Source organism: Mus caroli, unplaced genomic scaffold, assembly GCF_978045245.1.
Source record: "Mus caroli unplaced genomic scaffold, Mus_caroli_1 scaffold_1, whole genome shotgun sequence".
NCBI classification, from domain to species: domain Eukaryota; kingdom Metazoa; phylum Chordata; class Mammalia; order Rodentia; family Muridae; genus Mus; species Mus caroli.
Genome location: NW_028227256.1, coordinates 30,375,095 through 30,393,110, shown reverse-complemented (window position 1 = coordinate 30,393,110; position 18,016 = coordinate 30,375,095). Strand labels below are relative to the sequence as shown.

Sequence of the window (18,016 nt, the reverse complement as noted above, 5' to 3'; positions counted from 1 at the left end):
AGACTTCAATCACAGATCAGCCAGTTGGCTCTGCCCAGGGCACTGGCTGTGATGGAGTTCTGCTCAGGAGTTTCATCTTTTGTCAGTTGCGAATCTCTGCACTTACCTCAAATAGACCTTGAGACCCTGTTTCTTTGTTACTGATTTTTTTTTCCAGGATAAATAGGGTATTTTTTCTTTATTTAGGATAGAGAAGTGACATCTGACCTCAGTATATGCTCAGTCAGAAACTGGACATGTGTCCTCTTTTGTTTTCTTATTAATAAAATTATCAGCCACCTACATTGCTTCAACTTTATCACCTAATGCTGCTTAGAACAGTTGAAGAACCAGTTATGAATCTATGTAGGTCTAAGTGTATTCTGGCCTGTCGTCTCTTACAGCTGTATCATTCTGCTCTTTTTGTTTGTTTGTTTGTTTGTTTGTTTGAGTTCCTTCTTTTTATTAACTCATGCACAGCTACTTGTCTTCTGGTTTGTTGAAGCAGTCAGTCAGACAACACTTGCCACGGTAATGCCTGGCCAAGTGGCTTCCCATGAAAACTCCAGCACCACATTCATCAGAAGGACACTCTCGACGAAGTCGGCTAATTTTGCCATTTTCATCCACCTTACAGTATTTCAGCACAGCCACTTAACCTTCTTCCTCTTATGCTTACTCTTCTTGGGAGTGGTGTAAGACTCCTCCTTCCGTCTCTTAGCACCATCGTCTCAACACCAGATGAAGGGTGGACTCCCTTTGAATGTTGTAGTCAGACAAAGTACGGCCATCTTCCAGCGGAGATCAGCCTCTGCTGATCAGGAGGAATGTACTGGGTCTTGGCCTTTATATTTTCTTTAGTGTCCGAGGGTTCAACCTCTAGCATGATGGTCTTCACAAAGATCTGCACTGTAGATCACCACCTATGCCATCTCTACCCACAATGCATCAGAAAGATCACTCTGCTCTTTTAACACTGTTGTTAGCTGTGGGTGTGTTCACCTCTTTTATTATCTTGTTTGTTCAACCTGAAGATCATTCTCTTTGAACTGAAGGGTAGAACAGGGAATGTCATCTGTTAAAGTGACACCAGCCTGGCTAAGTACTGGCTTACCTCCTCTGAGTTCTTCTGAGTGAGCATATCGGGAAAAGAACCTTTCTTGAGTTTCCTTCAGTTTCCTCCTGGCATTGTCTTTCAGGACTCTTGCGTGGGTCAGTTCACCTTGTCAAGTATAATTTGGGAGACTCTGTTTAGTCTCTCTCTCTCTCTCTGTCTCTCTCTCTTTCTGTCTCTGTCTCTCTGTCTCTCTCTCTGTTTAATACACCTTAATTCTTCTTTAATTATTGGAAATTATTATTAATTATTGGAAATAACCAATAATTACCATTGCTTCTTTCTCCTTGTTTTTTTTTTTTTTTGCCTATATTTCAAACCCAGATGCTGCAAAAATAGGCTCTTTTTAAAAATCCAGTAAGATATTTGTATTCTTTGAGAATTTCATACATGTATTCCCACTCTTTGATCGTATCCATCCTCACCACTCCCCTAACATCCCCCAGATCCACCCCTCCTCACCTCCCACTTCATCTCTCCGGTTTTTATTTTAAATAACTCACTGCGTTCCCTTTGTATCCAGGCAGTCTTGCGGGGTTGACCTGCCAGGAATGCCAGAGTCTTTACTATGTATCATATGTCTCCTCAAAATGGTTCCTGTACTAAAATGTATTTGTTTAAATCTGAATAAAGGAAATGCTATAAATTTTGCAGTTTTCATAGTCTTAGAGATCTACAGGGTTACAATGGAGGCTTGGTTTATACTCAAGTTCTTCCAGAAATGAATTTTTCCTTCCTGGCCCTTTTCCATTGCATTTTCACCCCCAGTTCCCATTGATTTCATATAAAATGTGCCATTGCTCCCAGTTAGCTTGTCTGTGTATTACTCTGTGCTTAAACAGTCTCTGTTTTTCTTCTAGTGGCCCATTCTTTTATTTTGCTCATGAAATAGTGACGATGCAAATATACAGTGTGTAGTGTTTCTCTCTAACAGTGCCTGATTGTCCACGTTGTTCACCGCTCTGATTCCTCTGAGTTTTGGATCTTTCTATTACCTATAATACCTCTTTTCTGTACCTTTATGCAAAATTTTCAGACTATATCATGAGAGTATGCAAATTTTAGGTAAATTGTTATAGCTACTTGGTGATTTTGTGTTATGGTAAGAGAGCAACAAGATTAAAACTGTTTTCCTCTTCCCAGTGAGTGGCCGTGTGAGCCTGAGAGTGCAGCACTGTTTTACATAACTCTTGAGCCTGCAGCATCCTGACAACACAGCAGCTAAATCCCCATTTAGATAGAGAGGAAAGTGGTTGCACCTACGGGCAATTGACTTTTTATTAATAAGCTGTTAGACGGTTAAGGGCCCTTCAGCAGCCACTCAAGCGTGGTGCTGTGCTGAATCCTGGTAAATAACCTTGTTGTTCTGCTGGCTTGTGTTCTGTTGTCAGGGTGCCCATTCCGTCACAGTGATGCAGAGCTGCTGAAGCAGAAGATGCAGTCCTACAAGATCCCTGCCTCGGGGATCAGCCAGGTAGGTCCACTTCTGCTTAGGGTCCTCCATGATTGGGCAACTGCTGTCCTCTCAGATGCGTTTATAGGAGTGATGCTGTGTAATGAGTGCATCAGGACTCACACCAGACTCCTGTCTTCTGGGTGAACAGGGCCACAGCTGTGGCTTTTCTGGTTTCTATTCCTTGGAAATCCCATGTCTTCCATCTGCTATGCTGCAGTTTTGTTTCTCCAGGCAGTAAAGGAGCACAGCAATCCCACCCCACAGCTTGTTTGTTTGTTTGCTTTTCTATCAGCTGAGGGCCTCGTTTGAAAACATAAATAAATGTTTAATGTGTTGAGGTTTAATGTAGTGATGCTAAAAATTCTTGATAGAGTCTTTCATTTTGGAAGGCTGTTTTCTGTGGAAGTAAGATGCTGTGCAGTCCATCCAGGAGTGTTGTGGTAGGCAGCAGTGGTTGTTTGGTTTAATCCATATGTCTGATGGCAGCTAATTAAAAAAAAAAACAAAACAAAAAAACCCCCACAACTTTGTTTTGTTAAGAATTTAAGTAACAAATGCACAAACTCCTCTTCCGGTCAGAAAAGCACCAGGGTAGCTAGGGCGCAGGGTCGGCTGACACTCGCCAGATACCCACAACACCCGCCACAGGATCTTAAGACTTCTGGTGAGTGGAACACAGCTTCTGCTCCAATCCAATTTCGCGCGGGATCTGAGACTGCATTAGTTAGGGAAGCAGAAACCGGCCTGAGTAGGGCCACAGGCCTCATCCGGCCGGATCAGCACCGGGGTAGCTAGAGCGCAGGGTAGGCTGACACCCGCCAGCTACCCACGACCTCCGCCACAGGATTTTGAGACTGCTGGTGAGTGGAACACAGCTTCTGCTCCAGTCCAATCACACGGGACCTGAGACTGCTTTGGTTGGGGAGGGAGAAATCCGGCCTACATAGGGCCACAAGCCTCTTCCGGTCAGAAAAGCACCAGGGTAGCTAGGGCGCAGGGTCGGCTGACACTCGCCAGATACCCACAACACCCGCCACAGGATCTTAAGACTTCTGGTGAGTGGAACACAGCTTCTGCTCCAATCCAATTGTGCGCGGGACCTGAGACTGCATTAGTTAGGGAAGCAGAAACCGGCCAGAGTAGGGCCACAGGCCTCACCCGGCCGGATCAGCACCGGGGTAGCTAGAGCGCAGGGTAGGCTGACACCCGCCAGCTACCCACGACCCACGCCACAGGATTTTGAGACTGCTGGTGAGTGGAACACAGCTTCTGCTCCAGTCCAATCACGCGGGACCTGAGACTGCTCTGGTTGGGGAGAGAGAAATCCGGCCTACATAGGGCCAGAAGCCTCTTCCGGTCAGAAAAGCACCAGGGTAGCGAGGGCTCAGGGTCAGCTGACACTTGCCAGCTACCCACAACACACGCCACAGGATCTTAAGACTTCTGGTGAGTGGAACACAGCTTCTGCTCCAATCCAATTGCGCGTGGGACCTGAGACTGCATTAGTTAGGGAAGCAGAAACCGGCCAGAGTAGGGCCACAGGCCTCATCCGGCCGGATCAGCACCGGGGTAGCTAGAGCACAGGGTCGGCTGACACCCGCCAGCTACCCACGACCCCCGCCACAGGATTTTGAGACTGCTGGTGAGTGGAACACAGCTTCTGCTCCAGTCCAATCACGCGGAACCTGAGACTGCTCTGGTTGGGGAGAGAGAAATCCGGCCTACATAGGGCCACAAGCCTCTTCCGGTCAGAAAAGCACCAGGGTAGCTAGGGCGCAGGGTCGGCTGACACTCGCCAGATACCTACAACACCCGCCACAGGATCTTAAGACTTCTGGAGAGTGGAACACAGCTTCTGCTCCAATCCAATTGCATGCGGGACCTGAGACTGCATTAGTTAGGGAAGCAGAAAACCGGCCTGAGTAGGACCACAGGCCTCTTCCAGCTGGACCAGCACCAGGGTACTGCCAGCTACCCACGACCCCCGCCACAGGATTTTGATACTGCTGGTGAGTGGAACACAGCTTCTGCTCCAATCTTTAAACAGTGACAACGACAACAACTAACCCCAGAGATTACCAGATGGCGAAAGGTAAACGTAATAATCTTACTAACAGAAACCAAGACCACTCACCATCATCAGAACCCAGCACTCCCACTTCGCCCAGTCCAGGGCACCCCAACACACCGGAAAAGCTAGACACGGATCTAAAAGCATATCTCCTGATGATGGTAGAGGACTTCAAGAAGGACTTTAATAACACACTTAAAGAAATACAAAGGAACACTGGTAAACAGGTAGAAGACAATAAAGAGGAAGCACAAAAATCCCTTAAAGAATTGCAGGAGAACACTGCTAAAGAGTTACAAATCCTTAAAGAAAAACAGGATAACATAATCAAACAGGTAGAAGTCCTTAATGAAAAACAGGAAAACACATCCAAACAGATGATGGAAATGAACAAAACCATACTAGACCTAAAAAGGGAAGTAGACACAATAAAGAAAACCCAAAATGAGGCAACACTGGAGATAGAAACCCTAGGAAAGAAATCTGGCACCATAGATACCAGCATCAGCAACAGAATACAAGAGATGGAAGAGAGAATCTCAGGTGCAGAAGATTCCATAGAGAACATCGGCACAACAATCAAGGAAAATGTACAATGCAAAAAGATCCTGACTCAAAACATCCAAGAAATACAGGACACAATGAGAAGACCAAACCTACGGATAATAGGAGTGGATGAGAATGAAGATTTTCAACTCAAAGGACCAGCAAACATCTTCAACAAAATTATAGAAGAAAACTTCCCAAATCTAAAGAAAGAGATGCCCATGAACATACAAGAAGCCTACAGAACTCCAAATAGACTGGACCAGAAAAGAAATACCTCCCGACACATAATAATCAGAACAACAAATGCTCTAAATAAAGATAGAATACTAAAAGCAGTAAGAGAAAAAGGCCAAGTAACATATAAAGGCAAGCCTATCAGAATTACACCAGATTTTTCACCAGAGACTATGAAAGCCAGAAGATCCTGGACGGATGTTATACAGACACTAAAAGAACACAAATTCCAGCCCAGGCTACTATACCCAGCCAAACTCTCAATTAACATAGATGGAGAAACCAAAGTATTCCACGACAAAACCAAATTCACACATTATCTCTCCACGAATCCAGCCCTTCAAAGGATAATAACAGAAAAAAACCAATACAAGGACAGGAAACACGCCCTAGAAACAACAAGAAGGTAATCCCTCAACAAACCTAAAAGAAGACAGCCACAAGAACAGAATGCCAACTTTAACAACAAAAATAACAGGAAACAACAATTACTTTTCCTTAATATCTCTTAATATCAATGGACTCAACTCCCCGATAAAAAGACATAGACTAACAAACTGGCTACACAAACAAGACCCAACATTTTGCTGCTTACAGGAAACTCATCTCAGAGAAAAAGATAGACACTACCTCAGAATGAAAGGCTGGAAAACAATTTTCCAAGCAAATGGTATGAAGAAACAAGCTGGAGTAGCCATTCTAATATCTGATAAGATTGACTTCCAACCCAAAGTCATTAAAAAACACAGGGAGGGACACTTCATACTCATCAAAGGTAAAATCCTCCAAGAGGAACTATCAATCCTGAATATCTATGCTCCAAATACTAAGGCAGCCACATTCATTAAAGAAACTTTAGTAAATCTCAAAGCACACATTGCACCTCATACAATAATAGTGGGAGACTTCAACACACCACTTTCACCAATGGACAGATCATGGAAACAGAAACTAAACAGGGGCACAGAGAAACTAAGAGAAATTATGAATCAAATGGATCTGGCAGATATCTACAGAACATTCTATCCTAAAACAAAAGGATATACCTTCTTCTTAGCACCTCATGGTACCTTCTCCAAAATTGACCACATAATTGGTCACAAAACAGGCCTCAACAGATACAAAAATATTGAAATTGTCCCATGCATCCTATCAGATCACCATGGACTAAGGCTGATATTCAATAACAAAATAAATAATAGAAAGCCAACCTTCACGTGGAAACTGAACAACACTCTTCTCAATGATACCTTGGTCAAGGAAGGAATAAAGAAAGAAATTAAGGACTTTTTAGAGTTCAATGAAAATGAAGCCACAACATACCCAAACTTATGGGACGCAATGAAAGCATTTCTAAGAGGAAAACTCATAGCTCTGAGTGCCTCCAAAAGGAAACTAGAGAGAGCACACATTAGCAGCTTGACCTAAAAGCACTAGAACAAAAGGAAGCAAATTCACCCAAGAGGAGTAGACGGCAGGAAATAATCAAACTCAGGGGCGAAATCAACCAAGTGGAAACAAGAAAAACTATTCAAAGAATCAACCAATCAAGGAGCTGGTTCTTTGAGAAAATCAACAATATAGATAAACTCTTAGCCAGACCCACTAGAGGGAACAGGGACAGCATCCTAATTAAGATAATCAGAAATGAAAAGGGAGACATAACAACAGATCCTGAAGACATCCAAAACACCATCAGATCCTTCTACCAAAGGATATACTCAACAAAACTGGAGAACCTGGATGAAATGGAGAAGTTCCTAGACAGATACCAGGTACCAAAGTTGAATCAAGATCAGGTTAATGATCTAAACAGCCCTATATCCCCCAAAGAAATAGAAGCAGTCATTAATAGTCTCCCAACCAAAAAAAGCCCAGGACCAGATGGGTTTAGTGCAGAGTTCTATCAGACCTTCAAAGAAGATCTAATCCCAGTTCTTCACAAACTATTCCACAAAATAGAAACAGAAGGTACTCTACCCAACTCATTCTATGAAGCCACAATTACTCTGATACCTAAACCACAAAAAGACCCAACAAAGATAGAAAACTTCAGACCAATATCCCTTATGAATATTGATGCAAAAATCCTCAATAAAGTTCTTGGTAACCGAATCCAAGAACACATCAAAACAATCATCCATCCTGACCAAGTAGGTTTCATCCCAGGGATGCAGGGATGGTTCAATATATGGAAATCCATCAACGTAATCCAGTATATAAACAAACTCAAAGACAAAAACCACATGGTCATCTCGTTAGATGCGGAAAAAGCATTTGACAAGATCCAACACCCATTCATGATAAAAGTCTTGGAAAGATCAGGAATTCAAGGCCCATACCTAAACATGATAAAAGCAATCTACAGCAAACCAGTAGCCAACATCAAAGTAAATGGTGAGAAGCTTGAAGCAATCCCTCTAAAATCAGGGACTAGACAAGGCTGTCCACTTTTTCCATACCTATTCAACATTGTACTTGAAGTCCTAGCCAGAGCAATTCGACAACAAAAGGAGATCAAAGGGATACAAATTGGAAAAGATGAAGTCAAAATATCACTCTTTGCAGATGATATGATAGTATATATAAGTGACCCTAAAAATTCCACCAGAGAACTCCTAAACCTGATAAACAGCTTCGGTGAAGTAGCTGGATATAAAATTACCTCAAACGAATCAATGGCCTTTCTCTACACAAAGAATAAACAGGCTGAGAAAGAAATTAGGGAAACAACACCCTTCTCAATAGTCACAAATAATATAAAATATCTTGGCGTGACTCTAACTAAGGAAGTGAAAGATCTGTATAATAAAAACTTCAAGTCTTTGAAGAAAGAAATTATAGAAGATCTCAGAAGATGGAAAGATCTTCCATGCTCATGGATTGGCAGGATCAACATTGTAAAAATGGCTATCTTGCCAAAAGCAATCTACAGATTCAATGCAATCCCCATCAAAATTCCAACTCAATTCTTCAAGGAATTAGAAAGTGCAATCTGCAAATTCATCTGGAATAACAAAAAACCTAAGATAGCAAAAACTCTTCTCAAGGATAAAAGAACCTCTGGTGGAATCACCATGCCGGACCTAAAGCTCTACTACAGAGCAATTGTGATAAAAACGGCGTGGTACTGGTATAGTGACAGATAAATAGACTAATGGAATAGAATTGAAGACCCAGAAATGAACCCACACACCTACAGTCACTTGATCTTCGAAAAGGGAGCTAAAACCATCCAGTGGAAGAAAGACAGCATTTTCAACAAATGGTGCTGGCACAACTGGTTGTTAACATGTAGAAGAATGTGAATCGATCCATTCCTATCTCCTTGTACTAAGGTCAAGTCTAAGTGGATCAAGGAACTTCACATAAAACCAGAGACACTGAAACTTATAGAGGAGAAAGTGGGGAAAAGCCTTGAAGATATGGGCACAGGGGAAAAATTCCTGAATAGAACAGTAATGGCTTGTGCTGTAAGATCGAGAATTGACAAGTGGGACCTCATGAAACTACAAAGCTTCTGTAAGGCTAAAGACACCATCAATAAGACAAAAAAAAACACCAACAGATTGGGAAAGGATCTTCACCTATTCTAAATCAGATAAGGGACCAATATCCAATATATATAAAGAACTCAAGAAGGTGGACTCCAGAAAGTCAAATAACCCCATTAAAAAATGGGGCTCAGAACTGAACAAAGAATTCTCACCTGAGGAATACCGAATGGCAGAGAAACACCTGAAAAAATGTTCAACATCCTTAATCATCAGGGAAATGCAAATCAAAACAACCCTGAGATTCCACCTCACACCAGTCAGAATGGCTAAGATCAAAAATTCAGGTGACAGCAGATGCTGGCGAGGATGTGGAGAAAGAGGAACACTCCTCCATTGTTGGTGGGATTGCAAGCTTGTACAACCACTCTGGAAATCAGTCTGGCGGTTCCTCAGAAAATTGGACATAGTACTACTGGAGGATCCAGCAATACCTCTCCTGGGCATATATCCAGAAGATGTCCCAACCGGTAAAAAGGACACATGCTCCACTATGTTCATAGCAGCCCTATTTATAATAGCCAGAAGCTGGAAAGAACACAGATGTCCCTCAACAGAGGAATGGATACAGAAATTATGGTACATTTACACAATGGAGTACTACTCAGCTATTAAAAAGAATGAATTTATGAAATTCCTAGCCAAATGGATGGACCTGGAGGGCATCATCTTGAGTGAAGTAACACAATCACAAAAGAACTCACACAATATGTATTCACTGATAAGTGGATATTAGCCCAAAACTTAGGATACCCAAGATATAAGATACAATTTGCTAAACGCATGAAACTCAAGAAGAATGAAGACCAAAGTGTGGACACTGTGCCCCTTCTTAGAATTGGGAACAAAACACCCAGGGAAGGAGTTACAGAGACAAAGTTCGTAGCTGTGATGAAAGGATGGACCATTTAGAGACTGCTGTATCCAGGGATCCATCTCATAAGCAGCTTCTAAACGCTGACACCATTGCATACACTAGCAAGATTTTGCTGAAAGGACCCAAATATAGCTGTCTCTTGTGAGACGATGCCGGGGCCTAGCAAACACAGGAGTGGATGTTCACAGTCAGCTATTGGATGTATCACAGGGCTCCCAATGGAGAAGCTAGAGAAAGTACACAAGGAGCTAAAGGGATCTGCAACCCTATTGTTGGAACAACATGATGTACTAACCAGAACCCCGGAGCTCTTGTCTCTAGCTGCCTATGTATCTAAAGATGACCTAGTCGGCCATCAATGGAAAGAGAGGCCCATTGGACTTGCAAACTTTATATGCCCCAATATAGGGGAATGCCAGGGCCAAAAGAATGGGAATGGGTGGGTATGGAAGTGGGGGGCGCTATGGGGGACTTTTGGGATAGCATTGGAAATGTAATTGAGGAAAATATGTAATAAAAATATTAAAAATAAAAAAAAGAAATGCACAAACTGTAAACAAAATATTCAAGAGATTACATCTTTTAGTAAGTCTGTTTTTTAAAAGGTCCCATGACGCTGTTAGGACCATTGTCTACAATTCAGTCCAGACTTGCTTTGGATTCTGTGAGCTGAAGGAGACTCTCTTTCCTGGCCCCAGAATAGTCATGGCCCATTCTTAGACAGTTATTTTTATTTGAAAAACATCAACGTACAAGAAAACACTACTGTCCAAAGTTTAGACAATCTAGTTAATTCAGCTTGCTTGTTCAGTTCTGAGGTACTTATTCTAGGCAAGGAGAAAGTCTACATGCGGTCTGGAGTCTAGGTGGTATTTTCTGTAAGAGGTGATCGTGGAGTCAGGAACTGGAAGCAGGAATGCATGAATAAAAGACAGGAGTGTGTAGTAGGGTCATTGGTATTCAAGCTAGTGATGATGGTGGATCCAATACTGCCAGGGCCTAGCCTCAGATGTTCTTTTTTGTTGGTTCTTCTTGAGGCAGGGGAGGAGGAAGAGGAAGAGGAAGAGGAGAAGGTCAGCAGGGGTAAGACTTGGTCTTAGGAGATATTTAGGGTTGCTGTATACTAATAAAACATTTACCTGCCTTAAATCTAAGTCACTTTGCTTCAGTAGCTGACCTGTCTTCTGAGTTCCTCTGAGATGAGAAACTGTTTAGCACCTTGTCATAAAACAGCCGGAGATTAAGTAAAGTAGCCTTTGCTCATTCTCCCCAGGACCTGTGGGGCTCTAACTTCCAGCCTGTTAGTTGAAGTCCCAGGAAGAAAAAAAGAACTCTTCGAAAAGTGATTTTCTAAGTTGTAAAATGTTTCCTATCAAAGTCTTCTAAGAAAAAGGGGAAAAGGGCTTTTAAGAAAAAGGGGGATAGCCGTGCAGTGGTGGCGCACACCTTTAATCCCAGCACCTGGGAGGCAGAGGCAGGCGGATTTCTGAGTTCGAGGCCAGCCTGGTCTATAGAGTTTGTTTCAGGATAGTCAGGGTTATACAGAGAAACTCTGTCTTGAGAAACAAACAAACAAACAAACAAACAAAAAACCAAAACAAGGAGGGGGGGAATAAGGGTATGTCTAAATAAAAGGGAAAATAATCAGTAGAGGGGATCCGGGCTAAGAAAATCAGGACAAGAAAAATATTCTCTCTTTGTCCTCAGCACTTATACATTTCAGAATACATGATCACATGGTAAAAAGTTCATCACAGGCTTACACATAAATTCAAGTCATAAATTGAATAAGAAGTTTACAACAGAGAATGTTTACATACATATCCATTAGGAGTAATTATCTGGCTAAACATTCATCACCTGTCCCAAGCTTAACAGGCTCATGGAGAGTTGAAAACTCTTTGTGGCAAAGGTATTAGTGAAGGTTTGTATAGATAAACCTAGTCAATATTTTATCTTCTGTCCTAGCACCTATAGTATATCATTAGTTCCCTTTTTATGACCTTTGGTTAGTGGTTTTGCAACCTCTTGGAATTTGCTCTGAATAGTAGATGCCTGCTTGCATGACACTAAAGACTAGCAGCGTTCTCATTGCAATTTTGATTATCTGAGAGAAACTAATAGCAGTCCCACTATAAAAGAACATAATAATTACTAATATAATTTTAGGAATTCTTATAGGATCATCATTAAGGATTCAGAAATCAGCAATTTGTCTATATAGCATCACTACAAGTCAGTATATTTTTGTTGTTTTGCAGAGATCTTCTCAAATGGGTGGGCTAGTGCCTACTAATTGTTATATAAATTTAATAACAGGAAAAGCATATTAATAGCAGGAATCTTTCCTAAAATGAATTTTTCCTGGACCTTGCCTACTGGGGTAAATTTGTCATAGATTTTAATCCAAGGTGAACCCATCTCAGGAAGATCACCTGCTAGTTTTTAGCTTCTCCTATGATGGCTCCTGACACAGTATATAAGCAAATATGGACATCTTAGAAGAACTAGTTAGTTTGGGAGTTGAGTTTTATATGTAAGCAAATTAGAACGGCAGAGAGAAGTGGTTTTAAAGCTAATTAGAGAAGCCACGGCAGTAGTTCCCAGTTACAGTTATAAGGTTGGGAAGACTATTAGGAAGCCGAGGAGTCTGGGTGTGATGATCCATAACTAGGAAGCTGCTGGTGCTTCCTGAAGCTGAAGTCAGCTCTTCTGAGGCTGGGGAAAAGCCAGGCAGAATCCTGGCTACTGCTGTCAAGATAAGAGGGAATAGGACTAAGAAATTCAGAACAGAAATAGGAGCAGAGGGAATGTCAGGGTTCTGTAATATAACAGAACTCACAGAATGAATCTGTATATATAGGAGGAAGATTTGTTAGAATCACTTACAAGCTATGGTATAGCTAATCCAACAATGGCTGGCTATGAACAGAAATTCCAAGAATTAAGTAGTTGCTCTGTTCATGAGGCTAGATGTCTCATCTGGCTTCAGCATAGACTAGAATCCTGAAGAAGTAGGTTCTAATGCCATTGGAGGAATGGACTTGCTAGTAGGCGAGGACAAGCGCAGAGCACAAGCTTCCTTCTTCCTTGACCTTATGTAGGCTTCCAGCAGGGGGTGTGGCTCAGGTTAGTGGTGGGGATTCTCAGCTCGGAAAATCTGGATGAAGGGTGTGTCTTCCCAGTAGTCTAGCAAGACTGTCCTCTCAGAATCCACGGAATAGTCGACTCAGACAGACGCCAACTCCCACAGCCAAAGAGTCGATGGAGCTTGGGAACTCTTACGGAAGAAAGATTCGGAGGAAGGATTGTGCTCCCAGAGGGGATAGGAACTCCACAGGAAGACCAACAGAGTCAACTAACCTAGGCCTCCCTGCACAAATGTAGCAGCATGTGCAGCTTGGTTTTCATGTAAGTTCCGAGCAACTGCAGTAGGGGCTATTCCAAAAGCTGTTGCCTGGACATGGGACATGTTCTTCTAGCTGGGCTGGCCACCTTGTCTGGTCTGGCCCCAGTGGGATGAATGCACTGAGCCTCCAAGAGACTTGATATGCCAGGGTAGGGAGAGAGAGAGAAGGATTGTGGGAGATGGTGACCGGGAGGGGGGACAGTGAGCAGGACTTAAAGAAGTTTAAAAAAAAAAAAGGTGTGTTGGTGTGTCTTCCTATCTCAACTGGATTAGAACATCTTCCTGTTTCAAATTAAGCAAAATCTCCTCACAGCTGTGCCCTCCTTGTTGGGTTTTAGTGAATTGTAGATGTAGTCAAGTTGGCCATCACAGGAAGGAAATATATCTGCAAAGAAGGTTAGTTTTACAAAATATCTTGTAGAGAAAAGCTTTTAAAGGATGATGAGTTCTACTTTTGTAAAGTAGTAGCTGTATTGTTGAATGGGTTATTCATCGTTGGTGTTGGTCTAAGGGTCCATAGAATGGTGGGGATGGAAAGCAAAAACTTATTTAAAAGATAATGAATAAAAGTGACCGTGGGTGACGCAGGAAAACTGCCTGAGTGATGCCCAGGAAACCACAAGCATGGGGCTGAGGGAAGGATTCCATCAGGATAGAAATGCCGAAGGGAACTCAAGCCAGAATGAAGATGGAACTGAAAAGCCCAACAATCCAACTAGAAAGTTCAAAGGCTCTAGGCCAAACAATCAAGGCACATGAAAAAAATGTCAACACAGGAAAGGGCACAGAGGCAGTATGAGACAGCATAACAAAAAACAAGCCCTAGAACTATAGGTGGAGATGAGGGAGAAGAATCCCAAGTCAATGGCATAGATGAGTTCTTCAACAAGATCATAGAAGAAAACTTTTCCAAACTAAAGAAAGACACCCCCACCCAGATACAAGAAACTCTGGAGAACACCAAATGTGGAAGAATGAAATTAGACCCATATCTATTAAGTCCTACAAAAACTAACTCCAGATAGATCAAAGACCTAATTAATATATTCCATATTAATAATTACATATTAATTAATACATACATATTATATATATATAAACATAGAATTATATTATCACAGATGGTTTCTTTTTTCATTAAAATAAGATTGTTTTCATATACAGTTAGTCATTATAAGTTGTAAAACTCACAAATTGGTTACATTCACAAGATTTTTCAATCACCACAAGTTTCCAATCTTTACATCACCTCAGAAGATAACCAGTGTTTATTAGTCTCCAGTGCTTGGCAAGCAGCAGTCCACTGTCTTCCACGATGCTCTCTCCTAATCTTCTTGCCAGCTTTCCTCAGCATTCTGTCTGAGATCCCTGGACATTAGTCACAAAGTCTTAACTTAGTGTCCTCTTTTTTTAAAATTTATTTTTTATTTTTTTAAGTTTCTACTGGTAGAGGAAGTGTCTGTTCATGTATTTTGCTCACTTTTCTGTTGGTTTGTTGTTTTCTTGATGAAAGTAATAATTCTTTTTGTAGATAAGGCCCTTATCAGATATATGACTTAAAACTGCTTTCCCTTACTGTAGATTATTAATTTCTTGATAATGTAATTTGATGGAAGCAGATTTTAATGTGGGTGGAGTCCACTGTGTATTCTTTTATATCTCATGTCTCTGATGTTGTATCTAAAAGTCCATTTGCCAGCATTAAGATCATGAAGATTGACACTAGGATTTTCCTGTATCTGCTTTATAGTTTTGAGTCTTTAATCTGTGTTGAGTTAGGTTTTGTGTACAGTGTGATGTTGAGTCTCTTTGCATTTTGGATGTTAATGTTCAGTTTTCCAAACACCGGTCATTGTAAAAGGTAGCTTGCTGGTTGGGGGATGTAGCTTAGGGATGAGACCTCCAAAATAGTGCAGAGTAAGTTGAATGTAGGTGTATAAGGTGTTTTCTGAACTATTAGTTCCATTGTTTTGGTCTGTATGTCTGTCTTGATACTAGTACTACAGTTTAGATATCACAGCTTTGTACTGGGTTTTGAACCCAGAAGTGTGAATTCTCCAATTCTGTTCTTCCTTTTCAATACTGACTTGGCTATTCTGAGCCTGTTGTAATCTCCTATACATTTCTGGATCAGCTCTAGAACTTCAATGGATAATACTTAGTGTGCTTGGGTAGTCCTGATGTCTGAGCATTGCATGCAAGTTCCTAACAAAGGACATCTTTTCTTTATTGGCCAGTCACTCACACAGGACATCTTTCTTTTACTCAGCCAGTCCCTAACATAGGACATCTCTCCTTTACTCAGCCCTTTCAGTTCCCTCCTTGTGTTCCACATTCCTTGGCATAAGTGTTTCTTCTTTCTCTGGCCATTCATGACTGGCTTTAGAAAGACTGTTTTTTATTCATGTTTCTTCCAGCATCGGTAGGTTAGTTTATCATAGTAGGTTTTGATGGATTCTGTAACAGCAGGTCTTCTGAGACTGGATACAGCATGATATCCTTTGCATCTGGATGCCTTGCATTTCCTGTGTAGTTGCCTTCAGGATTGTAAGTAAATCCCTCCGACTTGTAGCTTAAGTAGGAGTTTTTGTTTGAACCTCCTGAGACAGTGGGCGTGTCAGGTGCCTTGTAGTACCTGTTGAGGCGGGTCACAGACTTTTGGTTTTCTTCACTTTAGCAAGGCGCTGTATTATATCAGTTGACTTTCATACTTCGGACCACTTAGTGTCAGTCCAGTAGCCATTGTCAGGACGTCTATCCTTTAACTGTGCTGCTGGATTTGATTGGCGAGTGTTTTGGTTCTGTTTATACCAGACAGGCACTCTGCCACTGAATTGTAAACACAGTCCGGACTTGCTAGTATTTTATTGGGGTTGATGTATGTATATATGTATATATTTATTCATAAGGGATCCCCATCCATTGTTTTCTCATGTTTAAAGTTTTAATTACTTTGCTGGGAGGTTTTTAAATTTTGATTTGATATTTTGCTTGTTATAGTTTTGTCTGATCTCTTGGGTCGATTTTGACAGCTTATATTTCTAATAATTTGTCTACTTTTTGTTTGTTACAAAATTTTCTTGGTTTCTTTTAACTCTTTGAACATACTTATGACATGCCTGTGTTGTTCATGGCTACAGTGTATTCCTCCTGTGAGTAGGTCACACTTTCTTGTTTCTTTGGATGTTTTATACTGTTCTTTAGGAAACTAGAGAATCTGAACATGCAGGTTTGTATCTATAGAAGTCCAGGTCTTTATGTGTGACCCATGTTTATAGCCTGGTGTAGCAGATGGTTCTCTGCATACTACAGTTGTAGTATGGGTGACTGACTGGAGTGGGCTGACCAGCTATTGAATTGATTTCTCCAATTTGGGGCATATCAAAAGGCAGTGTGTTAGGAAAGCTGCTCTGGAAAGGCTTGAGTGTATTGACTCATTTCTCTGTATAGCTGTCACTCATCAGACCAACAGCGGGATGGTGCCCTACCTGCTGTATGGAGCTGTATGGAGTTGGATCTCAAGCCACTGGAGTCAGTTTTAATGTAACACTGTTGGTGTTAAACACACCATATGAAGATTCATATAGAAAAGCACTGTAAAGTAGCTTTGTCATATTTTAGATTAATTCCATGCTAGAAATGATAATATTTTTGACATAAGTACTAAAAGTATGTTGTCTGTTCCATTTGAGCTTTTTACGTGTGACCATAGAAAATGTAAAATACCAGCCATGCCCTGGGCTATCCCATGGTAGGAGAGCCCTGCTCTCGATGGTGATCTCTGACTTTGAGCACTCAAGACTTTTCATTATCAGAGGGATTAGGTTCTGTCTTCACATTGTACCTTAGTACAACTACTCATTTGGTAGAAATCATACTATTTATGAATATCTTTAGTTTCTTTTTCATTTTAGTGTTTTTCAATAGAGAAGGATTATTTGTTTTGGAATTTTGATTCAGTATAACCATTAATAATTATAATACAATTATGTAAATATTATAATATTATTCACTAAAGTGGATCTGATTAGTGCTTCCAAGAAACGTAAGTAGTGGTATTAAAGCCATTGAATGTGGAAAAGTATATGTTCTTTGTACTTTTTGGGAGGCTAGTGGACCTGCTTTTCACAGTCCAAAAACTTTCAGGCAATTACTGACCCTATTAAATCTTAAACTGGTAAGTGCCTTTTAATGAAGAGATCCTTTTAAATAGACAGTTTAAAAGGCTTCAAAATAACTATGGCAGGGTTTCATGGCAGAGCTGATAAGCGCTCCCATAAAATATCATGGCTCCTTATTTATGTGTGTATAAATCTGAGCTACTGAAGACCATTGTCATGTTGTCAGATAAGGAGCACCCGCTATGGGTGATGGTGTCCAGTCTCCATCACAGGGCACAGTGTCTGCTGTAGTGCAGGGGCTACTTCTGACTGGACAGCAGCACTGGGTACTGTCTGTCGTTAGTGGTGGAGTTGAGAGTGTGTCATTAGTCAGTCACAGAACTACAGTAGAGATGTGATAGCCAGGATTATATGTTTAGTTTTGTGACAAAATCATCAAATATTTAATTCGAGTATTAAAATACATTTTCCCTTTTAGAGGCCACAGATAGTTATTTATTTAAAAAATACTATTCAAGGTAAATAGTTCAAGGAAAAGTCACACATGTAGTTGAATGACATTTGCCTTGGTTGATGAAACCATTCTCTATTCTTTTAAAAACAGAAAGTGTATTTTAAAAAATAGCATTTTTATACTTACGTATTTTCTATA

At 41.1% G+C, this 18,016-nt stretch overlaps 1 protein-coding gene and 1 pseudogene across 4 annotated transcripts in view; one reads left to right on the top strand and one right to left on the bottom strand.

Moving 5' to 3' along the window:
• The window catches only part of Prim2 (DNA primase subunit 2), a 288,766-nt gene that overhangs the window by 252,657 nt on the left and 18,093 nt on the right, over positions 1 to 18,016 (top strand). For all 4 annotated transcript variants that reach the window (XM_085836111.1, XM_021161843.3, XM_021161852.3 and 1 more), the window contains exon 12: positions 2,485 to 2,567. In XM_085836111.1, the coding sequence (XP_085692237.1) occupies positions 2,485 to 2,567 (83 nt within the window). The remainder of the gene's footprint in view (positions 1 to 2,484; positions 2,568 to 18,016) is intronic.
• LOC110306643 (ubiquitin-ribosomal protein eS31 fusion protein pseudogene) lies at positions 460 to 1,120 on the bottom strand (annotated as a pseudogene).